General features: G+C 41.1%; 1 protein-coding gene across 7 annotated transcripts in view; it reads left to right on the top strand.

Moving 5' to 3' along the window:
- ZFP62 (ZFP62 zinc finger protein) overlaps nt 1-27,499 on the top strand; it is a 52,376-nt gene that overhangs the window by 11,979 nt on the left and 12,898 nt on the right. For 5 of the 7 annotated variants that reach the window (XM_065918339.1, XM_065918345.1, XM_065918343.1 and 2 more), the window contains 2 exons: nt 194-11,578; nt 20,831-21,233. In XM_065918339.1, the coding sequence (XP_065774411.1) occupies nt 194-2,910 (2,717 nt within the window). In that variant the 3' untranslated portion in view covers nt 2,911-11,578; nt 20,831-21,233. Of the gene's footprint in view, nt 1-193; nt 11,579-20,830; nt 21,234-27,499 lie in introns of those variants that run through there. The other 2 variants (XM_065918340.1, XM_065918341.1) reach the window with 2 other exon arrangements.

The following is a 27,499-nucleotide window of genomic DNA, read 5'->3' as shown; positions in this document are numbered from 1 at the left end:
ATCTAGCATTTTAACATTACTCCGCAGGGGCAGAAATTTTGGCATGTCCATGATTGTATCCCTAGCAGTTAAAAATGGTACCTATCACACTGTATGTGGTCAGTAAACATTTGTGGAGTGAATGAGTGAATTTGGATATTAATTCCTTCAGTTTTTCTAAAGTGAAGGTATCATTTTCGTTTTCTTGGTTTAGTGTCACATTTGAAGACGAGAGGCACTGAGGATGAGGAATCAACTGAAAAGTATGAAAATACTGGAAATGCAGAATCTGTATGGCCAAAAGTGGAAGGTCTTCACAAGGATCATATGCAGGAGTCTAAGGTTGGTGAAACTTGTGATTGGGATAACAAGGTAGAAAATCAGATGGACAAGCCTGAGGGAAAAAGAATGAAGGAAGACAAAAGTGGCATCAGGGAAAAGATTGGCAAAGCCAGGAATACAGCAAATATAAAGACAGAACAGGAAGATGAGGCATCTGAGAAAAGCTTACATCTGAGCTCAAAATATGTTACACACCAGACTGTCCCTATAGAACAGAAAAACAGTGAACAAGTCAAATGTGTGGAGAGCATTAATGGAAACTCTCATCCCAGTCTACAGCAAAAAGCCAGTGCTGTTAAGAAATCACATAAATGTGATGACTGTGGGAAATCCTTCAAATACAATTCCCGACTTGTTCAACATAAAATTATGCACACTGGTGAAAAACGCTATGAGTGCGATGACTGTGGAGGGACTTTCCGGAGTAGCTCAAGCCTTCGAGTCCACAAGAGGATCCATACTGGGGAGAAGCCGTACAAGTGTGAGGAATGTGGGAAAGCCTACATGTCCTATTCCAGCCTTATAAACCACAAAAGCACCCATTCTGGGGAAAAGAACTGTAAGTGTGACGAGTGTGGAAAATCCTTCAATTATAGCTCAGTTTTGGATCAGCATAAGAGAATTCACACTGGGGAGAAGCCCTATGAGTGTGGTGAGTGTGGGAAGGCCTTCAGGAACAGCTCTGGCCTCAGAGTCCACAAAAGGATCCACACAGGTGAGAAGCCCTATGAATGTGACATCTGTGGGAAAACCTTCAGTAATAGCTCTGGCCTTAGAGTCCACAAAAGGATTCATACAGGGGAGAAACCCTATGAATGTGATGAGTGTGGGAAGGCCTTCATTACCTGCAGAACACTTCTAAATCATAAAAGCATCCACTTTGGAGATAAACCTTATAAATGTGATGAGTGTGAAAAATCATTTAATTATAGCTCTCTCCTCATTCAGCATAAAGTTATCCACACTGGAGAGAAACCTTATGAATGTGATGAATGTGGGAAGGCTTTCAGGAACAGTTCAGGCCTTATTGTGCATAAAAGGATCCACACAGGAGAGAAACCTTACAAATGTGATGTCTGTGGCAAAGCATTCAGCTATAGCTCAGGCCTGGCAGTCCATAAAAGCATTCACCCTGGGAAGAAAGCCCATGAATGTAAGGAGTGTGGAAAATCATTCAGCTATAACTCACTTCTTCTTCAGCATAGAACAATTCACACTGGAGAGAGACCTTATGTATGTGATGTCTGTGGAAAAACTTTCAGAAACAATTCAGGACTCAAAGTCCACAGGCGACTCCATACTGGGGAAAAACCATATAAGTGTGATGTGTGTGGAAAAGCCTATATCTCACGCTCTAGCCTTAAAAACCACAAAGGAATCCATCTTGGGGAGAAGCCCTATAAATGTAGTTATTGTGAAAAATCCTTCAATTACAGCTCTGCCCTTGAACAACATAAAAGGATTCATACAAGGGAGAAACCCTTTGGGTGTGATGAGTGTGGAAAAGCCTTCAGAAATAATTCAGGCCTTAAAGTCCATAAACGAATCCACACTGGGGAGAGACCTTACAAATGTGAAGAATGTGGGAAGGCCTACATCTCACTTTCAAGCCTTATAAATCATAAAAGTGTACACCCTGGGGAAAAACCCTATAAGTGTGATGAGTGTGAGAAAGCCTTTATCACATACCGAACCCTTATAAATCACAAAAAAATTCATCTTGGGGAGAAGCCCTACAAATGCGATGTGTGTGAGAAATCTTTTAACTACACCTCACTTCTTTCTCAACACAGAAGGGTCCACACTAGAGAGAAACCCTATGAATGTGACAGGTGTGAAAAAGTCTTCAGAAACAACTCAAGCCTTAAAGTGCATAAAAGAATTCATACTGGTGAGAAGCCCTATAAATGTGATGTGTGTGGAAAAGCCTACATCTCACACTCAAGCCTTATTAACCATAAAAGTACCCACCCTGGCAAGACCCCCTACACATGTGATGAATGTGGAAAAGCTTTTTTCTCAAACAGAACTCTTATAAGCCATAAAAGAGTCCATCTTGGGGAGAAACCCTTCAAATGTGTTGAATGTGGGAAGTCTTTCAGTTATAGCTCACTCCTTTCCCAACACAAGAGGATTCATACGGGGGAAAAACCCTATGTGTGTGATGGCTGTGGGAAGGCATTTAGGAACAGCTCAGGCCTCACAGTGCATAAAAGGATACACACAGGTGAGAAACCCTATGGATGTGATGAGTGTGGGAAGGCATACATCTCACACTCGAGTCTTATCAACCATAAAAGTGTTCATAGTGGGCAGCAGCCCTATAATTGTGAGTGTGGGAAATCCTTCAATTATAGATCAGTCCTTGACCAACACAAAAGGATCCACACTGGAAAGAAGCTATACCAATGTAACGAGTGTGGGAAGGCTTTCAATATCAGATCAAATCTCACCAAGCATAAAAGAATCCATACTGGAGAGGAATATTTAAATGTGACAAATATGGGAAGTCATAGTGGCACATCACAGAAGAGAACTCATGAGGGAGGGAATGCTCTGGATGGGACCAGGATGAGCATGTCTCTGTAGGCGGCAGAGTTTACCAAGTATCAGGGAAGGCAAATGGAAGAAAAACTTTATAAGAGTGTCTGAGGTCCTTGTTCGTGGCTTATAATTTACACAGTATAAATGAAACCATGAGTAATTTCTTTTCTCTGTGATTTTCAGTCATAGCCAGCAAGGAAGGTTCCAGTGTTGAAGTAGGTGAGCCCTTATGGAATATAAAATATTTAACTCATGCTGGGAATAAAACCTATCAAAGTGATGGAATATGAAAAAAGCCTTCAAAATAAGTAGACATTTCTGGACGTAAGAAATACATATGAGAAAAAGACTTCAATTAGAAGTCACATAGTCACCAACAGAAAGTTCATATATGGGTAAAGTCTCAGTAGAAATGTAGGAAATTCAGGAATAGCTTTGAATTCCAGTTATCCGTTGGTCAGTGGAAAAGATCCAAGAAGGACCTCCAGTAGGCTAATTCAGGGAAAGGAAACAGGCTTCAGGGAATATAAATTAATATAGTAGTGGTCATGAAGAATAACTTTGATATAATTGATTTGGGGGAGTGACGGCAACTTGTGAAAATTTGAATTTCATTGTAGGAAATGTAAAAAGTATAGACTTATAAATCTTACAGAAAATAGAGAGTCACTCAAATAAATTCAAGTTGATTGGACTATACTGTTGTAATGTTGTGATATACACTATTGAGTGGGTGAAACTTTAAAAATTTTCAAATAAATACCCTTAATGAATCATGGATGTGTGATAAGTGAAAATATCACACATTATGCTACAAATGAAGGGTTCTACCATGGACGGAAATTTAGCATATTTAATAACTAATGGAACACATCCTCAACATGCAGAAAAAATTGATCCAGGGATTCCCATGAATAGGAATTCTGAGCAGGAGGGCATTTTATTGCAGGACCTGAAAAACTAAGTAGCTACCTGTTATTGGGGGATAGGAAAAAATTCCTGCTTCTTAACAATCCTGTTAAATGTTTGATTGTTTGTGTTATTGTAAAGATTTCATGCACTACATGTGTTTATTGTCTGTTGTAAAATGTTATGAATTTCTGTTCAGGGCTCACTCTCAGCCATGAAGAGCCAGATAGTTGTGGCAAGGTAAGGTGAAACTCCAATAAAGGAATTCTTCAAAAGTAAACAGGCTGTGACATACTTTAGGTGGAAGAACACACAGAGCCATTTGTGTGTCTTGTCTTTGTAGGGTAAGTTATACCAGATGCAGACCAAGGAGGGCAGCAGGGGACTCACCCCTCAGGGCTAGTAGCTCAGATTTTATGAGAAATTAGGTGGTACCTCCACCAGAAGTGAAGATTGGATGAATCCTCATACTGAGGCTGGATAATAACCCCTAGGAGTGGACAGGTTGGGCAAGTGGTCAGTCACAAAATAGAAACTGTTCTCTTGGGACCAGACAAAATTTAACAAAATAGTGTTAACTATATGTAAGACTGGAGACTTCCCAGATGGCACTAGTCGTAAAGAACCCACCTGCCAATGCAGAAGACATGGGTTCGATCCCTGGGAAGATCCCCTGGAGGAGGGCATTGCAACCCACTCCAGTATTCTTGCCTAGAGAATCCCATGGACAGAGGAGCCTGGTGGGCTACAGTCTGCAGGGTTGCAAACAGCTGGACACGACTGAAGCAACTTAGCACACATATATAAGACTATTAACTAGGTAACTCAAAGAATGAAAAGTGAGTCTTTTGAGAATTAAGTAACCTGTCCAGGAATTTTCCTGGTGGGGCTTATCAATAGAGGCCAAATTCTAAGTCAAGTCTCTCTGGCTCCAAACTCCCCTCTTTACAAGAGGACAATGTTTAGTCAGATAGCTTCTTGGTTCTCTCTAGGATTCCTGTTTTTATACACATAGTTTCCATGCCTCTCTTTAGAAGTATTTCTTCCACTTGCTTCCAAACAAGGTAAGTTTTGCTGGTGGTGGGAGGGAGGGATGGTGGTAGAAAAGGGAGAAGGAAAGAGCATTTCTGCCACTCGTTTCCACTTTGGAATGTCACAACCACACTTGCTTTTTGTCCTCTGCCTGCAGCACTGACAAACCTGACCCTGTCCATAGACTTGGATTAGTTTATTCAGCAAATACTTGTTAAGGATCTGCTAGACACATCCATTGTCTCATGTGCTAGGCAGTAGATAGAGGACAGTGGCCACCACAAAACCACGCTAATGGATGCTGAACTAAACTTTATGCTTTGTGAGGAAAGTGATCTCCACCTACTGGGAAACGAGGCACTAGTGACATCTGAACAGGATATTGAGTTGAGTCTTTTACTTAAGAGAATGGGAAATAGGATGGCCTAGTCAGAGGCAGCATTGGAAATGCCTGCATTATCCAGAGGGGGCCAGTCCCTGGAGGTCTGGTGTACAGTGGGCAGAAAGGAAAGAGGCCATGGAGTATTGATTCCTAGTAGTCACTGAGCATCTACCAATCTTTAATTTGCTGGATATAGGGCCAGCTCTGTTTGATCAGGTTACTTAAGGTTTCCATGTGGCCAGGGCTGTTGGTGTGCCTGTGGCCTGAAGTTCCCAACCCCCTCACATACACACAAACACTCCTACATGAGTTTACATGGACCTAATGCATCACCTACTTTCAAAAGAGACATGGGTTAAATAACAACGGAGAAGACATGTAATGCACGGGTGGGAATTCTGAATGCCCCAGCCTACTGAGCACCTGGACGTGCTCCTGTTACAAACTCTGTTGACTCAGGCACATGGAGAATGAGCCACAGCCTACCTAGGGCCAGGTATGTACTGCTTGGACTGGTTCCAGAAAAGGAGGGAGTCTTTGGGTCTCCAGCCATAACAGGCAGACTGTAGAACAGATCTAACAAGCTGGTGCAGCTGCACCTAGTTAAGCCCACATCAGGCCTTAAGCTAGTTTAGGGATCACTAACCCCCACTGAACTGAACCCCCACTTCTCCCAAAGAACATCTGATATCCAAGAAGAAAAAATTGCCAACGTGTAGGTAAATTGAAACACTGTATTTTTTTTAAAGTGCTGTGTCTAATTATCAAGGCTAAAAAATAAATGGAATTTGGACAATAGGTAAATTGGAGGCTGGAACATTGTGTGAAACTGGGTTAAATGCTTGGATTATTTGACAGGGTGGTCAAGATGCTGTTTAAAATGGTAAAAGGTCATGGGCAAGCACTGGAAGGATAGAAATAAAGTATAATTTGAAAAATCTGAACTGGAAAATGTCAAAGGCTAGAAAAGGAAAAATGATATCAAAGGTGAGACAGTACTTTGTTTCTGGTGAAGGCCGTCTCGGTTATTTGGGTCAGTTTCCCAGAAAAAACACTGAAAAGTGATTTCTTACAAAAAATATATTTTTAAAATATTTGGTTGCCTCTGGTCCTGTTTGCAGCAAGTGGATCTCTGTTGGATCATGCAGGATCTTTCATTGCAGCCTGGGGATTCTGGAGTATACTGGCTCAGTAGTTGCAGTGAGCAGGATTAGTTGCTCTGCAGCTTGTGGGATCTTAGTTCCCTGACCAGGGATCGAACCCACGTCCTCTGCATGGCAAGGTGGATCCTAAGCCACTAGACCACCAGGGAAGTCCCTAAAAAAGTTTTTTAAAAATGCAAATGGCATGCCCTCCCTTTCCCTTAAAAGAGCCTGGAGTCTGAAAAGACTGCAGTTTAAACAGGCAGAGTTGTTTTAAGATGGGGGTCTTGTCATCAGAGATTAACACCAAAGCGGCTTAGGCCTCAGACTGTGCTGATGCTATAGAAGAGTTAGGCCCCACTTCACCAGCCACAAAGAGTGAGAGAAATAGAAGGATGATAGGGCTAGGCTCACCCAGGGTGGTGAATCTTACAGGTGACTTCCAAAATTAGGCTGGGTTACCAGAGTGCTACACCCTCTGGACCAGATAAACCAAATCTAGACCCATCCCCAGGGTACTTTTGTTGCCAAGCACAGCAGTTGAAGAAAAAGAACATCCCTAACAGATTGTGGTCCTTGACCAACCCTTACAACCCAGGTAAACACAACCAGAAGCAAACAAAACTTCCTTGGAAGAGGACTCCTTCAATCTAGACCTCAGGTAACAATTTTTCAGGGGTAATAATCAGAAATAATAATCAGGCACAAGGGAAAAAGCGTGACTGAAAACCAGCAGAAAAGAACGGACCCACATAGACTTCACATTAGAATTAATGGGTACGTTTGTGAGAACAACTGCTTCAAATATTTAAAGATTTGGCAACAGATGGTGAAATAGGGGGAATAAGAATTGGTGAGCTGGAAGATATGATTGACGTTTTATCCAGAATGCACCATGGAGATAGAGAAATACGGGAAAACACAGAAAAATGGGAAGATCTCACTGGAAAGTTTAATGTATATTTAATCACAGTCTTAAAAGGCAAAGATGGAAAAAGACAAAGGTAATTGGGCTGAGGATATTCCAGAACTGATGAAAAATAAGTCTATAGATTTAAAGCCCAAAGAATACAAATTAGGATAAATTTATCAAATCATATCTACAAGCATCATAGTGCAACTGCAGGAAATCAAGAAAAAAAAATTACCTTCAAAGGAACAAACTTCCCAACAGCAACAACAGAATCCAAATGAGTAGAATGAAAATGTCAGTATAAAGGTAGAAAATAACTGTCAAATGAGAATTTTGTACCCAATGAAGATACCTTTTATGAATGAGGACAAAATAAGCACATAAGACAATTTTGTTTCAATCATCCCCTACTGACCCTTACTAGAGGAAATTTTAAAGAATGTACTATAGAAGGAAAGTGATCTCAGATTGGACTTTTAGATGTGAAAAGGAATGAACAAAATACATATAAAATGTAACAGAGTTTTATACCAAACAATAAAAATGTACAGTTGTTAAGATATGCTTAAAATACCAGAAAAAAATGATATATAAATCACAAGAGAGTAAAATGGATTGAAGTATTAGGGTGAAGGTTTTGGTTACTCATTAATATTGTAAAATCTAGAGGAATCATAAAAATAGAACATACAAATTCGATACTAATAGAAAAAATGTTTAATTTAAAATGTAAGTTAAAAAAAGAAGGGTGAGACCAAAAAAAAAAAAAAAAAAGATGGTAAATCTTAAGCAAAAAAAACCCCCACAATATTTAGACATAATTTAATTTCACTAAATGTTTAACAAAGATTGTCAGGGAGTGTCTTCGTTTGGGCTGCTACAGCAAAACACCACATGCTAGGTGGCTTATAAATAACAAAAAATGTATTAATATTTCTTAATTCTGGAGGCTGGAAGTCCAGAGTGATTGCAGATCAGCATAGTTGGGCGCAGGCTTTCTTCAGGGTTATAGACTTCTTATATCCTCACATGGCAGAAGGGATTAGAGAATCTTGTGGGGTATCTTTTATAAGAGCACCAATCCTATTCATGAGGGCCCAACCCTGATGACCTAATCACCTTCAAAGGCCCCCACCTCCTAACATCATTACATTGGGTATTAGGATTCCAACCTGCGAATTCTGGGGAAACACACAGACCTTAGCACACAGGGCGAAAGTACAAAACCCCACTACATTACTACTTACAAGAAACTCAAATATAAGGACACTAAGTTTGAAAGTAAAAGAATGGAAAGAAGTTATATGAAGCCAACATAAAACTGATGTAGCTCTACTAATATTAGATAGAGCAGGGACTTCAAGGCACAAACCATTCTTAGAGATAAAGGGAGTTGTTACATTAAAGACAAAATGTTCAGGAAAGAAAAACACTGAAAAGATAGAACAGTTATAAGTTAGTATCTACCTAAAAAGTATTCAGAACACAAAAAAACATAACATCCACAGTTATTTCTTTAATCTCTCTAATTAATAGGACAAGCAGATTAAAAATTGGTAAAGATACAGATTTAAACAATAAGATTAAAAGCATTCTAATGCATATGTATGGGACACTGCACCAGTGTATCAAGGATGCATATATTTTGTCAAAAACACATGAAATATTTTCAAAAATACCTACACAATGTTATGTGTCAATTATACTTCAGTAAAGCTGGGGTGGGCGGCTTGACAAATATGCTGGACCAGAAAGTAAATCTGAACAAAATTTAAATAACTGAAATTAGAAATTAATTTTTAAAATGTATAAAGCATGTCTATTCAGAAATTTGCATAAACATTTTAAAATCACAGTTCAAAGAGGAAAGTATTTTCAACTGATTGATAATGAAAATACTACATATCAAAACTACGGAGATATTGCTTGGTGCTTAGAAATTTATAGCTTAAAAGATATTTCAGAAAATCAGAAAGCCTGGTAATTAATCACCTAAGCAACACTTCAAAAAGGAAATCAAATCCTAATGGAAATTACAACAAGGAAGTAATAAAGAGCAGAAACTAACAAAACAGAAAAACATTATAAAGACCAGAGCCAAATGTCTGTGTTTTGGAAGGGACTGATAAAACTGACAAACTTTTGGTGAGACTGAACAAGAAAAAAAAGAGAAAGCCTGAATAACCAAAGTCAGGAATAAAAAGGGAGAATACAGAGAACTGTAAATTTTTCTTCTCTGAACATAAACTGACCTCCTTGCTCTCTGCTATTCTGAGAGAATAGCTCACTCCTAAACTCCTGACTCAACAATTCTGAGAACAGGAATGTAACAGTCACGATGAGCCAAATCAGAAAGAAGTACAACTCATTTCTGTAAGACTGCAATACCTAAAAAAAAAAAAAAAAAAAAAAATGATCGCAATACCTACCAAAACTGCAGTATTCAGTGCTGCTTTTGTTTCTCTCCCCTATAAAACCTCTCATTCCTCAGGTTTGGGGAGACATTCCCTTTAAATCTTTCCCTGTTACAACAGTTTGAATAAATTCCCTTGAAGTCTCAGCAGATTTCTAAAGTTTTGTGTTACAAAATACTACAGACATTAAAACAATAAGATATTATATCACAGTTTTGTGCCAATAAATTAGAAATTTTATTTGAACTGAGAAAATTCCTAGGGGGAAAGAAACAAGACCTACTAAAGGTCGCACAGTTGGGAGGAGTATGGGAAAGATTCTGAAGTGAGTTCAGTCCTTACGGAACTCACAGGAGGAGTGAGTGGAGGGAGAAGCAACAGAGAGGGAAAGAAAAACCTTGATAAACAGCAAGTTTGAAAAAGCTTTCCATAGGAGTTCACTCTATTTCTAGCAAATCTGTCTGAAAGCAAAAGCCTGAAAAATGATTTCATCAGGGTTTATATACAGAGACACTATGGGTAAAAAGTTCTGAATATCAGTCATGAAATGCAAGGGAACTTTTCCCTCATGAGATTAAAAAATGAGAAATGGTCACCTAAGGATCAGCTAGCTGAGGACAGACAGCTGGGACCTGAAGTCTGTCTGCATCAGGACCTTAAGGTTTCCTAGGGAATTCCCTGGCCTGGGAAGCCTCTCCATGCCTCTTCCCCAAACTCAGCCGAGGGCCTTGACTGGAGACATGCAGAAGGAAGTCAGAAAATATTTAACTCGATTTTTCTTTCCATTGAGTGTTCCCATTTAGACCTGGCAGTTCTTCTCAGGCTGTGAATAGTATCAGTTATGCTCAGGAAGGAGTTTGTGTGAATCCCACGCAGAGAGGCAACACAGTTTAGTAGCCAAGAGCAGTGTCTCCGCCATGAAGCTGGGGTTCAAGTAAGGACTCTCACTTATTCCCGGATGACTAAGCAAGTAACTAAATCTTCTGCTTTTTTTTGCTTGTGTGTCCTCATCTACCTCTTGTTGGGATAATAATGGTAACAATCTCAGAGGCTGTAATGAGGGTTGGGGAGGTTACTGTTATTACAGCCCTTAGAAATGTGCTTGGAATGAGAAGCATTTGTAGAAGGGTGTGGGAAGTAAGTCTGACAGTGTGATGGCCCCTGCCAAGGATTCATACATCTAGACGGACACTCAGGCAATGGAATACAGCCCCATCTTCAAGCCAAGAAAATCCCCCAAGGACTACCCCACACAAGGTTTGAGAAGAAATATTTTTTTGGATATGTTTACTCTGTGGTATTTGCTTCTAAGCAAGCAATCCATTGTTTCTAAGCAAATATGCTTTTTTTTTTTTTTTTTTTCTGGAAAAGGGATCAACAAGAAGAGCCTCCAGCTCTAGTCCAGTGACCCAGAGTGTTGGGTTGATCAAGGGCTGCTTCACACTTGCTTCTCTGGCTAGGCAGCCTGCCCACTCATGCTGTACACAGTTTTCTCCCCACTCCCTCCCCATCCCTCTGTTTTCTTGGTAATAGGCATGCTGGAGACTACTGAAGGAAGGATTGGTGAGAGCCAAGCTTCCACCATCTTAACCATGGCTATTTTGGGTAAGTGTTCTTGAAGACCTTAGAGAATAAAAGGAGGCCCTGGAATGGGAGGAGAAGTTCCTCTGGTCTGGGGTCAGTATTCTGGTGAATGTGATAATTATCTATAATTTCCCCATTTGTAAAAATGAAGGAAAAGACCCAACTCACAAGGTTGCTTTGAGGATTAATGAGAAAGCACTTTGTATTTTGTAAAACTTCACATAAACATTATTGTTAAGTTGATTAATGATCTGTCTTATTTTTAAAAGTTAAAGGAGATAAAGAAGATGAGAGTAAAAATCAATGAAACTGTAACACAACAGGATCAAAAGTCAAGGTTGGTACTTTGAAAAGAGAATTAAAATTCTCTTCTGGTAGACTTCTGGTACAATAAGAAAGAACAAAGCACAGATAATTATAACAGATACCCTAGGTTATTTGGAAGTGTATTTTTAAATTTTGAAACATACAGGAAATTCCTAGTTATAATTTTGTTATTGCATTTTGGTTAGAAATCATACTGTATATGGTTGCTATCCTTTTATGTTTGTAGAGATTTGTTTATGGCCCAGTGTGTGTTTGACCTTAATGAAGATTCCACAAGCATTGGAAAAGAACATGTGTTCTGCAGACTCTGGGTGCAGTCACCTAGATAAAGACATTGGATCAATTTTGTAATGTATTGTTCAAATCATCTCTACTCCTTATGAATTTTTATCCACTTGTTCTATCAATTAATGAGATAATTGTTGAGTTATCCATTTCTACTTACAGTTATGTGGGTTTTGCATAATATATTTGAGGCCATGTCATTAGGTACATGCAATTACAGACTCGCTACATCTTCCTTACTTAAAGAAGTAAAACTCTGTAGTAATGCCTTTGGCTCACTTATTTTTTTTCTGGTATTAGTAACAGCAGCTTTTTTTTCATTATTGTTGTCTAGCATAACTCTTCCCATCCTTTCACTTTCAACCTTTTCTGCATCCTTGGGCAGTTTCTTTGTTTGGTAGGGGTGGTTTATAGACTTTCTGTCCACTTGTGGGGTGGGACTGAACCCCCAGCCGTGACAGTGAAAGTGCTGAGTTCAGTGGACTTTCACTGGACCACCAGGGAATTCCCTCTGTATCCTTGTTTTAAATGTGCTTCTTGGAAGTAGCATGTAGTTGTTGTTTTAAATCAGTTTGATAACTTTTTTTTATCATAGGTATTAGGTCTTTAATATATAACTTCCGATATGTTTGGGTTTCAGTTTTATTCACTGCTTATTATCTTTTAAATAGTTTTATTTATTTTATTTTTGGCTGTGTTGAGTCTTTGTTGCTGTGTGGGCTTTTCTCTAGTTGCGGTGACAGGGGCTACTCTTCATTGCAATGCACCAGCTTCTGCTTATAGTGACTTTTTGTGTTGCGGTGCATGGGCTCTAGAGTGTGGGGGCTTCAGTAGTTGCAACTCCTGGACTCTGGAGCGCAGGTTCAATAGTTGTGGCACATGGACTTAGTTGTGCCGTGGCATGTGGGATTTTTCTGAATCAGGGATCGTACCCGTCTCCTGTTTGGCAGGTGGATTCTTTACTACTGAGCCACCAGGGAAGCCCCACACTGCTTATTATTTATCCCAGATGATTTAAATTCTGTTATCTCTTTTCTTACTTTCTTTCAGATTAGATTAGAATTATTCTATTTCCCTCTTTTGATTTGGAAGTTTGTGCTTTTCTTTTAATGGGCAAGGAAATAAATGATCCATTCTTGACTTATGAAAACCTAGTTTTATCTTCATCCTAGATAATGAAAGGATCTTAAATACTTTAACTATTTATCTCCTGCCTTATATGCTATTATTTTGTGAATATTAATTATGTACATGTAAATGTATATAGATATGTCATAAAAATACATTATTATTTCTACATCAAATGTTTATTTACATTTATCCACATATTTACTATTTTACTTTCATATTGTTCTTCGTTCTTCTCTCCCTCCCTCACTTTCCTTGTGAGATCATTTTCTTTGTGTTTGAAAAACATCATTTAAAACATTCTGTCCTGTTATTATACCTTCATTCTTCCTTTCCCTTAAACTTTATATTTTGTATCGGAGTATTGGGCTTCCCTAGTGGCTCAGACAGTAAAAAAAATGTGCCTGAAATAGGGGAGACCCAGGTTTGATCCTTGGGTTGGGAAGATCTCCTGAAGAAGAGAATGGCAACCCACACCTAGTATTCTTGCCTGGAGAATTCCATGGACAGGGGAGCCTGGCAGACTACAGTCCAAGGGGTCACAAGGAGTAAGACATGACTGAGCAATAAATATGTATATATAGCTGATTTATGATGTGATATTTTCAGTTTCCACCTTAATTTTTAAGAAACATTTTTTTCTAGAAATCGAATTCTAGGTTGAGCATGATATTCTCTTGTCACCCTGGAGGCACCAAGCCACCAGTTTCTGACTTGGTTGAGAAGTCAGCTGGTGAGTAGTCAACTGTTCATCTGTCCGTTTAATATATTCTTTTGTTAATGGCTTAAGATTTTTTTTCTCTGTCTTTGGTTTATCCCAGTTTTACTATGATATGTATAGATATGGACTTTTTTTTCTTTAGTAAGTAATCCCCCTGGGATTCTTTGGGCTGTTAAATTGGTAGATATGTATCTTCCTTTAGTTTTGGTAAATTTTCAGCCATTGTGTGCTTGAATATTAGTTCTATACCATTCTCTTTGTAATTTCCTTCTGGGACTCCAACTAAAGGTATGTTAGACCTTCTCATTGTATCACTTATGTCTCTTAATCTCTTGTTCCCATCCCTTTGTTCCCTTACTTCGTACCTGGCTTCATTCTGGATATAACTTACCTTCCAATTCACTGTGTAATCTGCTTTTATGTGTATATTCTATTTTTCAGTTATAGAATTTCCATCTGCCTCCTTTTTTATAACATGCCAAATTCTTAAATTCGTCTTTTATGTCCTTGAGCATTGTTATTTTAAAAGCAGCCTCTGTACCAGTTTTCTCTGATGCTGATCCCTGAGTATGTCACCAGTCCCTTGCATTAGATTCCCTCCATCCAAATACCTAGAGTGGATTATATGTTCCTGATTGGAACCTGACTGTTACACTGCAAAAGGGAAGTTGGTTCAAGACCTACAGAAGTTGTGGTCTAAAGTCAGGTGACTCATAGCATATGTTATACTATAATTTATTTAACCAGTCACCTAATGATAAACATCATCAACTCGATGGACATGAGTTTGAGTAAACTCCGGGAGTTGGTGATGGACAGGGAGGCCTGGCATGCTGTGATTCATGGGGTCGCAAAGAGTCGGACGTGACTGAGCGACTGAACTGAACTGAATGATAAACACTTCAGTTGTTTCCAGTCTTTCTAGTATAAATATATTTCTTATACATTTGCAGTAAAATGTATTTCTTTACCCTCAGCACAATTTCTGAGACAAATTTTGCTTTTAAGTTTTTGATAGATATTATAAAATTGCCCTCCCCAAATATTACAACTATAATTCCAACAATGGTGTGTGAAACTCTTTTCCTATACCTTCGCCACATTTTTCACGCTTGCCAAGCTGATATTTGAAAAATGGTATCACGCTGTTTTTTTTCCCCAAAAACTTCTAAAAATCTTGAAATAGCCTCAAAGAAAAATGGAAAGTAGAGTTTAAAACTTCCCCCCTTGAATCAATTGAGAATTCACAAATTTACGAGTTCCTAGTGAAGTGAAGTTACAAGTCACAAGTTACAAGTGAAGCACCTCATTATATCTGCATATTTTTAGTGTATATTTCCTAAAAGCAAGGACCATCTACATCACCACCCCACAACCATCAAAATCAGAAAATTAATACTGATGCATTACTACGAATTCTCTGACTCCATCCAGATTTCTTTAATTGTTCCAATAATGTCCTTTGGAACAAAAAGATCCAGCTTATAATCATGCCTTGCTAATTCATTTTTGCTTTCTAGTTTCTTTCAATCTAGAATAGTCCCTTAGTCCTAGAATAGTGGTTCTCAAACTTGAGCAAGCGTCTCAAACTGAACACAGCCTGCTGGGCCCCAGGGGGCTTGTTAAACACAGACTGCTGGACCCCAGATTCTGTGATTTAGTAAGGCTGAGATGGCTGAGGATTTCCATTTCTACAAGTTCTTAGGCAGATTATGTTGGTCTGGGGATCCCATTTTGAGAACTGCTGTTCTGGAACCTCTGCATGTTAATGTCCTCCAGCCCTGACTAATCCCTGAGAGTTCATAAGACAATCAATAGGCTTCTGCAAAAAGTGGAAAGTCAACACATAGTCTTGTCTTCTTAAATTTTAACATAATGCTTCATACCACTAATAAGTAATTTTTTAAAAAAGGAATTACCACATGTGGTTTGTATTAGTTTCTGTTTGCTGCAGAAATCACCATAATTTGGTGGTTTAAAACAATATAAACATATTATCTTAGAGTTCTGGAGATCAAGAATCTGAAATGAATCTCACTGGGCTAAAATCAAGGTGTCAGCAGGAGTTGCATTTTTTCTGGAGGCTTTAGAGAAGAACCCATTCTTTTTTTTTTCTAGCTTCTACAGGGTGCCCAAATTTCTTCGTTCATGGTTCCCTTCCATCTTCAAAGTCAACAGTGGCTATGCTAGTCTTTCTATGCTTTATCCCTCTGATACTGACTGACTCTCCTGCCTCCCTTTCATGTATAATGCCCCAGGGGAATGATGCAGAATAACTACCTCATTTCAAGATCCTAAATATCTTCAAAATCCCTTTTACCACATGAGGTAACATATTCACAGGTTCTAAAGGTTAGGATGTGGACATCTTTGGGGTCCATTTTTCTGCCAACCGCAATGGTGAAAACCACTAGCTGTCTACCAAACTCTGTTCTCTCCTGTGAGCACACAGCTAGAATAACATCTTCTAGTCCTTTTTACAGTTGGTTGACAGCACATGATCAATGTCCCTCCAAAGGGATGTGAGCAGAAATGTGTGTGTTCCTTCCATGCCAGATCTGTGAGAACCTCCTTTGCATGCTCTGCATGTTCCTCCCATTTTCTCTAGACCTTAGAGAATGGCAGAGCCTGTGTGCCTAAATGATCACCAAGGAAGGGAACTGCCCTCTGATCCAAACACCCATCCTGAACTGCTAAGGGTGGGTGCAAGAAATAAATTTCTATGGCCTAGAGACTATGCTGTAGAGCCATTGCATTTTGAGTCTACCTGTTACAGTTCTTAGTCCTAACTAATACTGCCCTAACAAATGAGAATATATCTTGATTTTATTCCCAATGCCCATTTTTCATAAGACCTAACTTCCTATTTCCCTAAGAAGACTGGGGTCATCTGAAATAGCCAACCACAATTTTTTACCTCTGTCCTCTAAATGTATAACAGTTACAGAGGAGGTACACTACTAAGACCTGTGATGCCTGCTTTCTGTTGTTGCTGTTGTCTCTTTGAGCATACTTCCCTTCCTTTCTTGTTGCCTTTTCTGAGCCAGATCCCCTTCTTCAGCTCTGCTGCCCTCCTCACCTTCTCAAGTGCTCTTGCCACTGGCTCCTTAGCTTCCCCTTTTAAACATGCTGGCTTTTACCCTAGTGTTGAGTCAGCTTTCCTTTACTCTGTTGTACCCTGAGGCTTCCCTGGTGGCTCAGATGGTAAAGAATCTGCAATGCAGGAGACCCAGGTTCAATCCCTGGGTCAAGAAGATCCCCTGGAGAAGGGAGTAGCTATGCACTCCAGTATTCCTGCCTGGAAAATTCCATGGACAGAGGCGCTTGGGGGGCTACAGTCTGTCTGTGGGGTCCCAAAGAGTTGGACACGAATGAGTGACTAACACTTTCACCTTCACTTTTTTACCCTGAAGCTACTTCTCTTTTTGTCTGCCTCCTTTTACTTCCTTCCCAGAAATCTGGAGGTAGAAGGGAGTGGAGACTGACCTGGTTTGGAAGTTCAAAGAAAGATAAAATGAAGAGGCAGTGTTCAAGCTGACAGCTGAGGGCTGAGGCCTGAGGTTGAGCAGGCATTAGCCAAGCAAAGGAGCAGGAAGACATTTACAGGGAGACAGACAAACAGCTGGCAAAAGACTGAATTTGGAAGGCACACACATGATAACTGGGGTCAAGGACTTGTGTAAAACAGAGGAGAATGCTCTGGGGATGGGGTGCAAGGTGGGAGTTAGGAGCTAGAGGTGGGGTAGGGAGAGGAGTTGTTAGGGAGCAAGGTGAGGCATGGAGGATGGGTGTGTGGAGGGTGTCTCCAAGGTCCTAGCTCAGACCCCAATCCTTGCCACTGCTCTGGAGTTGCCAGAAGTGTGACCTGGACCACCCTGCTCCCTGCTGTATGACTCTAGGAAGCAGGGGAACTCAGATTTTGACTAAAGGCCTATTGTAACTTATAAAAACATGAAAGAAACCAAAAAGTTGGATGACAGCTGTGGCTCCTCTTCTGGCTTATTTTGCAATGATTTTTTCACCATAGCCACCCTGTCTCCTGCAGAGGCGAGGCCCTGTGTGTGCAGAGCTGCTAGCCAGAAAGTCCTGGATCTGATTCGTTCTCTTGTGGTCCTAAGGGCCAAGCTATCCTGGGCTGCCTCACAAAGATCCCAGATACTGCAGTGGGGTGGACTGTGAGCACTGCCGAGAGCTCTTGGCAAAAAAACAACTCCACCCATGTCCTGCATTTAGAGATGTAAACAAACACTAGCATAGTTTTTAACAGCTGAAGGCCATGTCCCCTAGGATGACTACTCCAGCCCACTGAAGTTCCTGCCTGGGAAAACTCAAAGGAATGTTCTGTTTGTTCCAGCCAACATTTGAAGATAGGATCCCTGTCTCCCAGTCTCTGTAGGAGGGTAGGAGCCTTGCTTCTATAAATGTCAGTGAGCAAATCCCAATGGCTCAATCACATTTTTTTATTTCTATTTCCCTGACTCTGCTCCCACTCCTCATTTACTCCTACCTACTCCCTCATTCTCCCTTTAAAAGGCTCAGGTTATACAAATTGAATTAGAGTTCAGTTCACACTGGACCCTCTTCCGTATTGCAACAGTTATCGAATAAAATCTGTTCTAATTAAAGCAGTAGTTTTAATTAGTGTCTAGCTTTATCTTTGACAGCTGGAAAGTAGTATTCCACCCACTCCCACATCACCACCAATTAGGATGATGATTGATGCTTTATGTGAGACCCTCAATGAGGGTAGCTTAGACAAGATGAAAGTCGGAAACAGTAGCCCAAGGCTGCTACGGTGGCTCTGCAATCACCAGGGACTCAGGCTCCCATTATCTTGTTACTCAGCCTTCGCTTGTGCTGCTTCCTTCCCATGGGCCAAGGAGGCTTCCCTAGATCCAGCCATCTGATCTGCGTTCCAGTCAACAGGAGCTTCTTGAAGAAGCATGATGTGACAGGCACACCTGGCTCAAGATATATACCACTGATCAGAACTTGACTTGAGGAAAGTCCGGACCTGGGGTGGGGACAGCCATGTTTTGTCAGGTAGACCTGACAAATACCATCTTCATGCCAGACAAGGAGGCCAAATATCGGGATAACTAGCTCCCACTCCCTTCCCACCTCACCTAGTATCTTTAAGAACTCTGGGTGAAAGGAGACTTTGGTGATGTTTACTGGAGGAGAGTGAAGAGGTAGCACAACCGTTGTGAAGACATTTCATGAGGAAATCCAGTAACTGTACTCAAAGCAAAATGGAATTTTTCAACCTTGGGATTCTTACTTTCTCCTGAGATTGAGAACTATTAGGTATGAGTGTGGAAGAGGGACTTGGTGAGAGGAGGGTGGGAAGGCAGATGAGCTGCTTATGTGAGGAGGCCTGGCTCTGGACAGTACCACCGCCCCTCACCTCAGGCTCCCCTTGTACCAGAATGGCCACGGCTAGGGGTTCAGGTATGACTCCAAGGTGTAACAAGTGCTTTTGACTGAGTCACCTCACTGATTTGGGCTTCTCTGTTTAAGCAGAAAAACTTATTTCTCAGAAATCTAGATGGAAACCTCAAATAAGGTGGAAAGTGGAGCTTCTCAGGTAGAGAATGGAAAATTGGGGTGTTGCCCGCTGGATGAGACTGTCATGAGGGATTTGAATCACCTCCAAAGAACTAGCTAGGGCAGAGACTACAAGCTTTTCAGAGGATCCAGTCTTGCCTTCTTCCATTTAGTAATCAGACCCCTCCCAACAGGTTTTGGCAGGGCATGTGCCCAGCTTCCCTTCAAGCCTCTGGACAAAGGAATGTGAGCAGAAGTAAAGTAGAAACTTTCAGGTGATGTCCTTAAAAAACAAAACAAAACAGTTCTTGGTCCTCTGCTTCTTCTGCCCCTCCCACCTGGCTTGGAAAGGGGACAACTGGAGTGGCACTGAAGTGACATCTTGGATTCATGAGTGGATATCTTGTTTTGATGATGACAATGCCACCTTCCAGCCTTGGCACCCAATGACCTGTGAAGCAGTTCAACTATTGCTCTGTACCATCCACCTGCCCACCTCTGTGCTGTTATCTAAAAGAGAAATAGAGGCCTATTTTGTTAAAGCCAATGCATCTGGGATCTTTTTGTACAGTGACTTAGACAGCTGCCTAACTAGAAAACCAAGTCTTAAAGGAGCACCGTTTGATAACCTCTGCATTACCTACTTTAAGCCGTCGACAGCACACACTTATGGAAGACCATTTTGCTTATGACACTTGTCCCCATATGGTTTTTGCCTGCTTTTAAAGCTTTCCCAGCTCCATCCCAATGGAGGAATCTATAGCCTGGCTGGCTGAGAGTATTCAGGAAAGCTGGTTTGTCCAGTCAGATGCAAATTTCTGAACTGACACAAGAACATAAAGCAAATTAGTAGAAAATATGATTTCTGTTTCTTTTCCTCCTCCCATCATTTCCTGCTAGCTTTCACCTTTTCTTTATTCTTATTACTCTTTCTCACTTCTCTTTCTCCTTGGTTTTTCTCTGGAGTGCCTAAGTAAGTTGTTCAAACATGTGCCATTCCATGGGTTATCACTGATGGCTCATGGAAAAGTAGGAAGGCAAAGCATCCAAGACACAGCTGACTGCTGGCAACTCAAGCGCCAGGAAATGGTGAAGCCACATGAGAACTATACACTGTAGTAGGACATTTTCTTCTTGTTGAAGGATAATCAAAAGGGTGGAGAGTCACCTGCATAAAAAGCATCAGTAAGGGACTTCCCTGGCAGCTCAGTGGTTGTGTGTGTGTGTTAATTGCTCAGTCGTGTCCGACTCTTCGAGACCCCATGGACTGGAACCCTCCAGGCTCCTTTGTCCATGGGATTCTCCAGGCAAGAATACTGGAGTGGGCTGCCATTTCCTTCTCCACAGTTCAGTGGTTGGTACTCCACAATCTCAATGCAGGGGGCGGGGGTTTGAACCCTGGTTGAGGAACTAAGATCCCACATGCTACATGGCATGGCCAAGAAAATAAAAAAGCATCAGTAAAAATACTGATATGTAGTGTTCAGTGGACCTTTTTTTCAAGTTGAAAACTGAGTAATTGCCACCATTTGTCAGGCATAAGTCTAGGTGTCTCAATACATGGTCTCTTAATTTTTACAGAATCACTCAAGATAACCATTCTTACTCCCATTTTACAAATTAGAAAACTTGAGTTCAGATGGGATTTCAGGTGGGATTTGAACCCAGCTTTAAGGGAAATAAGTCCTGAATATTCATTAGAAGGACTGATGCTGAAGCTGAAGCTCCAATTCTTTGGCCACCTGATACGAAGATCTGACTCATTAGAAAAGACCCTGGTGCTGGGAAAGACTGAAGGCAGGAGGAGATGGCATCACCAACTCGATGGACATGAGTCTGAGCAAGCTGCAGGAGCTGAGGGTGGACAGGGAAGCCTGGTGTGCTGCAGTCCATGGGGTCCCAAAGAGTTGGACACAACTGAACAACTGAACTGGAGGGAACTGAACTTGACTATTTTTCCTCTAATGTCACTCTGCCTCCCACTTTAGACAAGAGTATAAAGTGTTAAAAACTGGCCTTGGAAGATGTGTTTAATTTCATGTGTCAGCTTGGTTGAGCCATGGTTCCCAGATATTTGGTTAAACATTATTTTGGATATTTCAGTTAGTCTTTTTGGATGAGGTTTACATTTAAATGGATTGACTTTGACTAAAGCACATTGCCCTCCATAATATGGGTGGTCTTGTCCAATCAGTTGAAGGCCTACAGAGAACAGAAAGACTGACCTCCTCTGAGCTAGAAGGAATTGTGCCAGTTATGAGCCTTTGGACTTGAACTGTAACTTTTCTCTGCAGCTCTCCAGCCTGCTGGCCCACCCTGCAGATTTTTGGACTGGCCAACCTCCAAAACTGCATGAGCCAATTCCTGAAAAATCAATCTCTCTCTCCCTTTCCTTTTCTCCTCTTCCCTCCTCTTCTTCCTCTTCCCACTGCCCCCTCCTCCTCCTTCTTCTTCCCCTTACTGTTCTCCTTTCTCCTCCTTTTCTTCTTCTTCTCTCTCTCTAAGAAGATAGGTAGACAGACAGACAGACACATCTTCTTTATTCTGTCTCTCTGGAGAAGCCCAACTAATATGAGGAGGAGAGAGAATTATAAAATGGAGGGAAGAAAACAGTGTTCTCAGAAATGAATGGTAGTAGATTGCAACCAAAAAGAACCAGAGAAGACAGTAAAGGAAGCTGATTTACTGCTGTATGCTGCTCTGAACTGCTTTCCTGCCATCTTCAGGGATTACTCTGAGGAAGGCAACATACATTAGTCTCTTTCTTATTTTTGCTCATTGTTACTTCCTCCAAGCCTTAGCACAATGCTTGGCACAGAGAAGACACTCAGTAGATACTTGTTGAATGAACAGATAGTGTACCAACTATGGTTCTAAGATGCCTAACAGATAGGCAAAAATCCAGCAGTGTAAATGACGTATGTGTAACAGTCCAGAGGTAGGACTGGAAGGACAGCTGTGCCATCTGCCTCTGGGCTTGGTGACTGCTGCAATCCCACCATGCCCTCCAGGTGATGGGCAAAGGGAAGACAGGGCATGCCTAATCCTTACAAGGTCAAGGCCTGAAGCTTGTACACATTGCTCCCCCTCACATCCCATTGGCCATAACTTAGTTGCAAGGATGCACCAAGCTGCAGAGACGACTGAGGTCAATTGAATTATCTGCCTGCAGCTCTTCCTCTTCTCCCTGCCCTTGGCAAGGTTCACCAGGATGGAGAGTACTTCCCTATCCCATTGATTTTGCACTTCAACCAGGGGCATATGTGGCAGAAGCGACAGTATGTTAGCTCCAAGCCAAGGCCATGTGTTTCTGCTCACCCTGCCAACGCAGCTGCCACCCTACATGGAGAAGAGCCTGCCCAAGGAGCCACTAGTCCAGAGAACAGGAGACGAGTGGAGCAGCCCTGACCCAGCGCACAGCCTGAAGCAGAGCTGCCTTTGCTCACCTGAAAGGAAGATAAATGGCTTTTTTTTGGAGATTTCTGGTCACTTGCTATGCAGCATTAATGCAGCAGAAACCTAATGCAGTGGCTATGGACTCAGCCTTAACTGAGGGGTTCTGCTGTTCAGTAGGGGAAAATGCATATTAGTATACTACAAGCATTGTGTGGGTATAAGCAGGGCCCCTCCCTGGATGGAGCAGAGATAACCCAACCTGTAGGGGACTCCTTTATGAGTCCAGAGCATTGTCGAGCCAGTTCAGTTAGCATGAATATAATGTAAGGGTGCATGGCTTCCTAGGACTGTCTTGTGTGGAAGCACTGAAGATCAGCTGACCTGGAGCCAGTCACCTTGATGACAGGAGAAGGGGGTATGGGAGAAGCAACTGTGTTTGGAATGGAGGCATCTTGGGAATAAAGTGCAAGCTGTGGGTTAGAGGAATGATAAAATAGAAAACTATCTGAAAACCAATTAAAATAGTTACATTACAACAACAACAAAAAGCTTGGAAAGTTTTCACCATGAGTCAAGAAGTAGTTTTAATAATAGAAGCCTGAAATTACTGTATATTACCATATTAAAAAGTTGGCTGTTGTCAATACAGCTGTAGAGAATGAAGCCATTCCTATCTGAATCCTATACAAGATTTGCAATGCATGGGAAAGATAACTAATGCCTTGACCAGATTAGTCAAAATTTACTTCTAAAAAAACATTTTCTCCATGGTGCCTCAGTACCTGAATACTCACAGTCTGCACACCAAAAAGATTTTCAAAGGAAGCGACTCTCTGTGCTACTTGCTGGTTATTTTGTCAACAAGAATTTAGGTGTACAGCAATGGTATCAAATTTTTTCTACTTGGGAAACTGATAGAGACCTGCAAGAGGTAAATAACTTTTGAAACCATAGCAATTTGGGAGTGACCATACATTTTGAAGGGCTTCCCTGATAGCTCAATTGGTAAAGAATCAGCCTTAAATGCAGGAGACCCCGGTTCGATTCCTGGGTTGGGAAGATCCGCTGAAGAAGGGATAGGCTACCCACTCCAGTATTCTTGGGCTTCCCTTGTGGTTCAGCTTCCCACTGTGGCTCCACCTGCAATGTGGAGACCTGGGTTTGAACCCTGGGTTAGGAAGATCCCCTGGAGAAGGGAAAGGCTACCCACTCCAATATTCTGGCCTGGAGAATTCCATAGACTGTATCGTTCAGGGGGTCGCAAAGAGTTGGACATGACTGAACTACTTTCACATACATTTTGAGGTAAGTGAATTAACCCCTGATAAAGTATTGACTGCCTTTTGGAGACCAATTGAGGAAAATAAAAAAACAGTTTAAAACATTTCTTCAAGTATGAATGTATCCTAAATTTTACCTAGATTTTTTTCTGACAATTTAAAAACACTTTAAGTTTTATTGTGAAAAATTTAAAACACTACGTTGAAAGAACCATGAAGGCCTTCCCTCTAAACAGAATGGTTAATATTTTACATTTGCTCTCTCTCTTCCCTGCCCCCACCACACATACACTGACATACATAAATTTTGAAACTAAGTTGTCAATATGACATGATCCTTAAGTATTTCAGCATGAATCTCTTAAGAATAAAGACAATCACCTATATAAACACAATGCCACTATCACACCTAAGAAAAGTAATAATCGTTTTACAATCACAACAAATATCCAATCGTTCTACAATCACAACAAATATCCACATTTTTTTAAATTGTCCCCTGAAGATTTCTATGCAGTTTCCCCCACAATCTAATCAAGGTTTGTTTAGTCTTTCTGTAGATTAACCTGGAAAATCTCTCCCATCTTAACTTCTGTTTGGTTTTGACTTACAACATCAACTTTTGAAGAGTTCAGGCCAGGGGATTTATAGAGTTGTACATTCTTAATTTGTCTGCTTTCTTCCTGATGGTGTTCTTTAACTTTTACTTTTAAGCCTAGAAAAGAAAGTGAAGTTGCTCAGTTGTGTCCGACTCTTTGTGACCCCATAGACTGTAGCCTACCAGGGTCCTCTGTCCATGGGATTTTCCAGGCAAGAGTACTGGAGTGGGTTGCCTTCTCCTTCTCCAGGGGATCGTCCCAACCCAGGAATCAAACCCAGGTCTCCCACATTGCGGGCAGACTCTTTATACCATCTGAGCCACCAGGGAAGCCTATGTTGCCCTTAAAATGGAAATTAGGTCTGGAAGCTTGATTAGTTTTGGGTTAAACATTGTTTGCAAGAATGCTTCAAAGCATTCTGAAGAGTTCCACCTCATAAATGTTCATCTTCATTCATCTTATGAAGAGGTTGATATGTTAGGTTTTTCCACTACTGGTGATGCTAATGGTGACTGGGTGGAGATGGTGGCTGCCATACCTCCATGGAGAAGCACCTGCCTGGGAACAAAGACTGAGGCTAAGTTTACATGCTAGATACATGCAAAGTTACATGCTACATGCATACATAAACATACATGTTTTATGATGAGTACAATCTCATGGAAGCAAAAAAAAGCAGGGAGGGAAGAATTGAGGCAGAAAAGGAGAGAAACAAATAAAAAGTGATTTATTGCTGAGCTGGCAATGACTTCACAAGTGGCCTGCTTGTCACTTTGTCATGTGGGACATCTTTGGAGTTGCTGCGTGACACCTTCACATCCTGGAAGACTCCTCTGGGGAATCAACACTCCTATGGGGTGTTGATGCATCTGTACTTCTGGACTGTGTTACCAGGTGCCTCTGGGCAGCTACTGGAAAAACCAGGGCCTCCATGGGTCCCACTGCTTTGGACCCAGGCATGGGAGCTGCTGCAGCTTTGACTCTGGTAGGTGTAATGACAGTCATGTCAAAGCAGGGACATCTGTTGTAGGAGGTGAGGTGACAAGGTGGAGGCTGGAGCTTTACAACTGTCACTGGGCCACTGTACCCAGCAATCTGGGCAAGTGGGTCCCCAGGGACAGGCAAGGCCAAATGCATATGTGGGGGTGGGCATACACTGCACTGGGTATCACAGGAACAACTTTCCCTTTGAAATTAGTAATGATCTGTGGAGTGGTACTCCGCCCCTGTGTGAATAACCTATTGCCCAACTACCTTTCCTGTAGTGATTGTAGTACCATTTGATTATCCTTGCCTGTGGCAGTTATTTTATTAGGAAATGCAAAATAAGGGGACTAGCTAGGCTCACTGGCACTAGAATATAATTTTTAGGATCTTTCAGGAACACAGCTATTTCATATGTATATGTATGGAGAGCAAGGAGGTAGAATATGAATTATATGAGTTCATATTGTTATTGGTATTTAATATTTAACAGTGTTTTTCTTAAATTCTCCTTTATTTTTCCCCTCTTATACTGGAAATTCCTGGTTCCCAATAAAATGTATGTGCAGTCAGAATATGGGTGTTTAGTTTATCCCAAATAAGCTTCTTTTTCATTGCTGGTTGAATGACCAATTTTATATAGAGTTGGACCATGTGTTTCTTCTAAGGTCCAACTTTAGGGCATTTTCATGATTTACTCTTATTTCTGAATATATAAACTTTATGGTTCAAAAATCAACACTGTATAAACACATTTAGTCAGAGAAGTCTCACTCCCATGAACATTATCTCCACTCTGTTCCAAACTACCCCTTATAGGTAATCATTTTTATCCATTTCTGGTTTCTCTTTTCCTATACTTTTGGGCGGGGGCAAAAATAAGCAAATACATATGTACATCTTCATTTCCCCTTCTTTCCTACACAAAATGTGACACGGTATATACTCTGTCTTCTTTTTTACTCTTAATATATATCAAAGGACTCATTCTATACTTTAAGGTTCATAGATACCTTAAATGCTAAAATTTACTGTTTTCTATCTGTATCTAAGTTTCTATATCCAAGTATCTATATCTACCTACATTTAAGAAAAATACACTTAATATCTCAAATGCATTGGTTACAGTGTTTGCATGCATGCTAAGTCACTTCAGTCACTTCAGTTGGAAGAGTCACTTCTGACACCTTGTGACCCTATGGATTGTAGTTTGCCAGGCTCCTCTAGCCATGGGAATCTCCAGGCAAGAATACTGGAATGGGTTGCCATGTCCTCCTCTAGGAGACCTTCCTGACCCAGGGATCAGACCCGAGTCTCTTACGTCCTTCTACATTGACATGCAGGATCTTTACCACTAGTACCACCTGAGGAGCCCACAGGTCAGTTGGCTAGTCAATGCTGTAGTAACAAACTTCAAAATCTTAATGGCCTTAAAGAATAAAAAGTGAAAGTAAAAGAATCACTCAGTCATATCCGACTCTTTGTGACCCCCTTAACTGTACAGTCTGTGGAATTTGGAATTCTCTAGGCTAGAATACTGGAGTAGGTAGCTGTTCCCTTCTCCAGGGAATCTTCCCAACCCAGGGATCGAATCTAGGTCTCCCTCACTGCAGGCAGATTCTTTACCGTCTGAGCCACCAGGGAAGCCCAAGAATACTGAAGTGGGTAGCCTACCCCTTCTCCAGGGGATCTTCCCAACCCAGGAATCAAACCAGGGTCTTCTGCATTGCAGGCAGATTCTTTTCCAGCTGAGCTACCAGGGAAGAAAGAATCAAAGGTTGATTTCTTGCTTACAGAGTCTTAGGTGAATTGAGCAGTCTTCGTCTTTCAGCCACACGACCTAAAACATATGTGCTCTATGGGAGCCAGGTTAGGTAGCCAGGCCTAGAAATAGCCCACACCATAACCCCGTCACACAGCCCCAAACTAACTAAAGGGAGGTTGAAAATGTACTGTCAAGTTCATAAAGAGGAAACAGAAATGGACTTGGG

The sequence above is a fragment of the Muntiacus reevesi genome, chromosome 1, assembly GCF_963930625.1.
Source record: "Muntiacus reevesi chromosome 1, mMunRee1.1, whole genome shotgun sequence".
In the NCBI taxonomy this organism is placed as follows: domain Eukaryota; kingdom Metazoa; phylum Chordata; class Mammalia; order Artiodactyla; family Cervidae; genus Muntiacus; species Muntiacus reevesi.
Note: the sequence above shows the minus strand (reverse complement) of the source record. Positions and strands in the feature narration are given on the sequence as shown.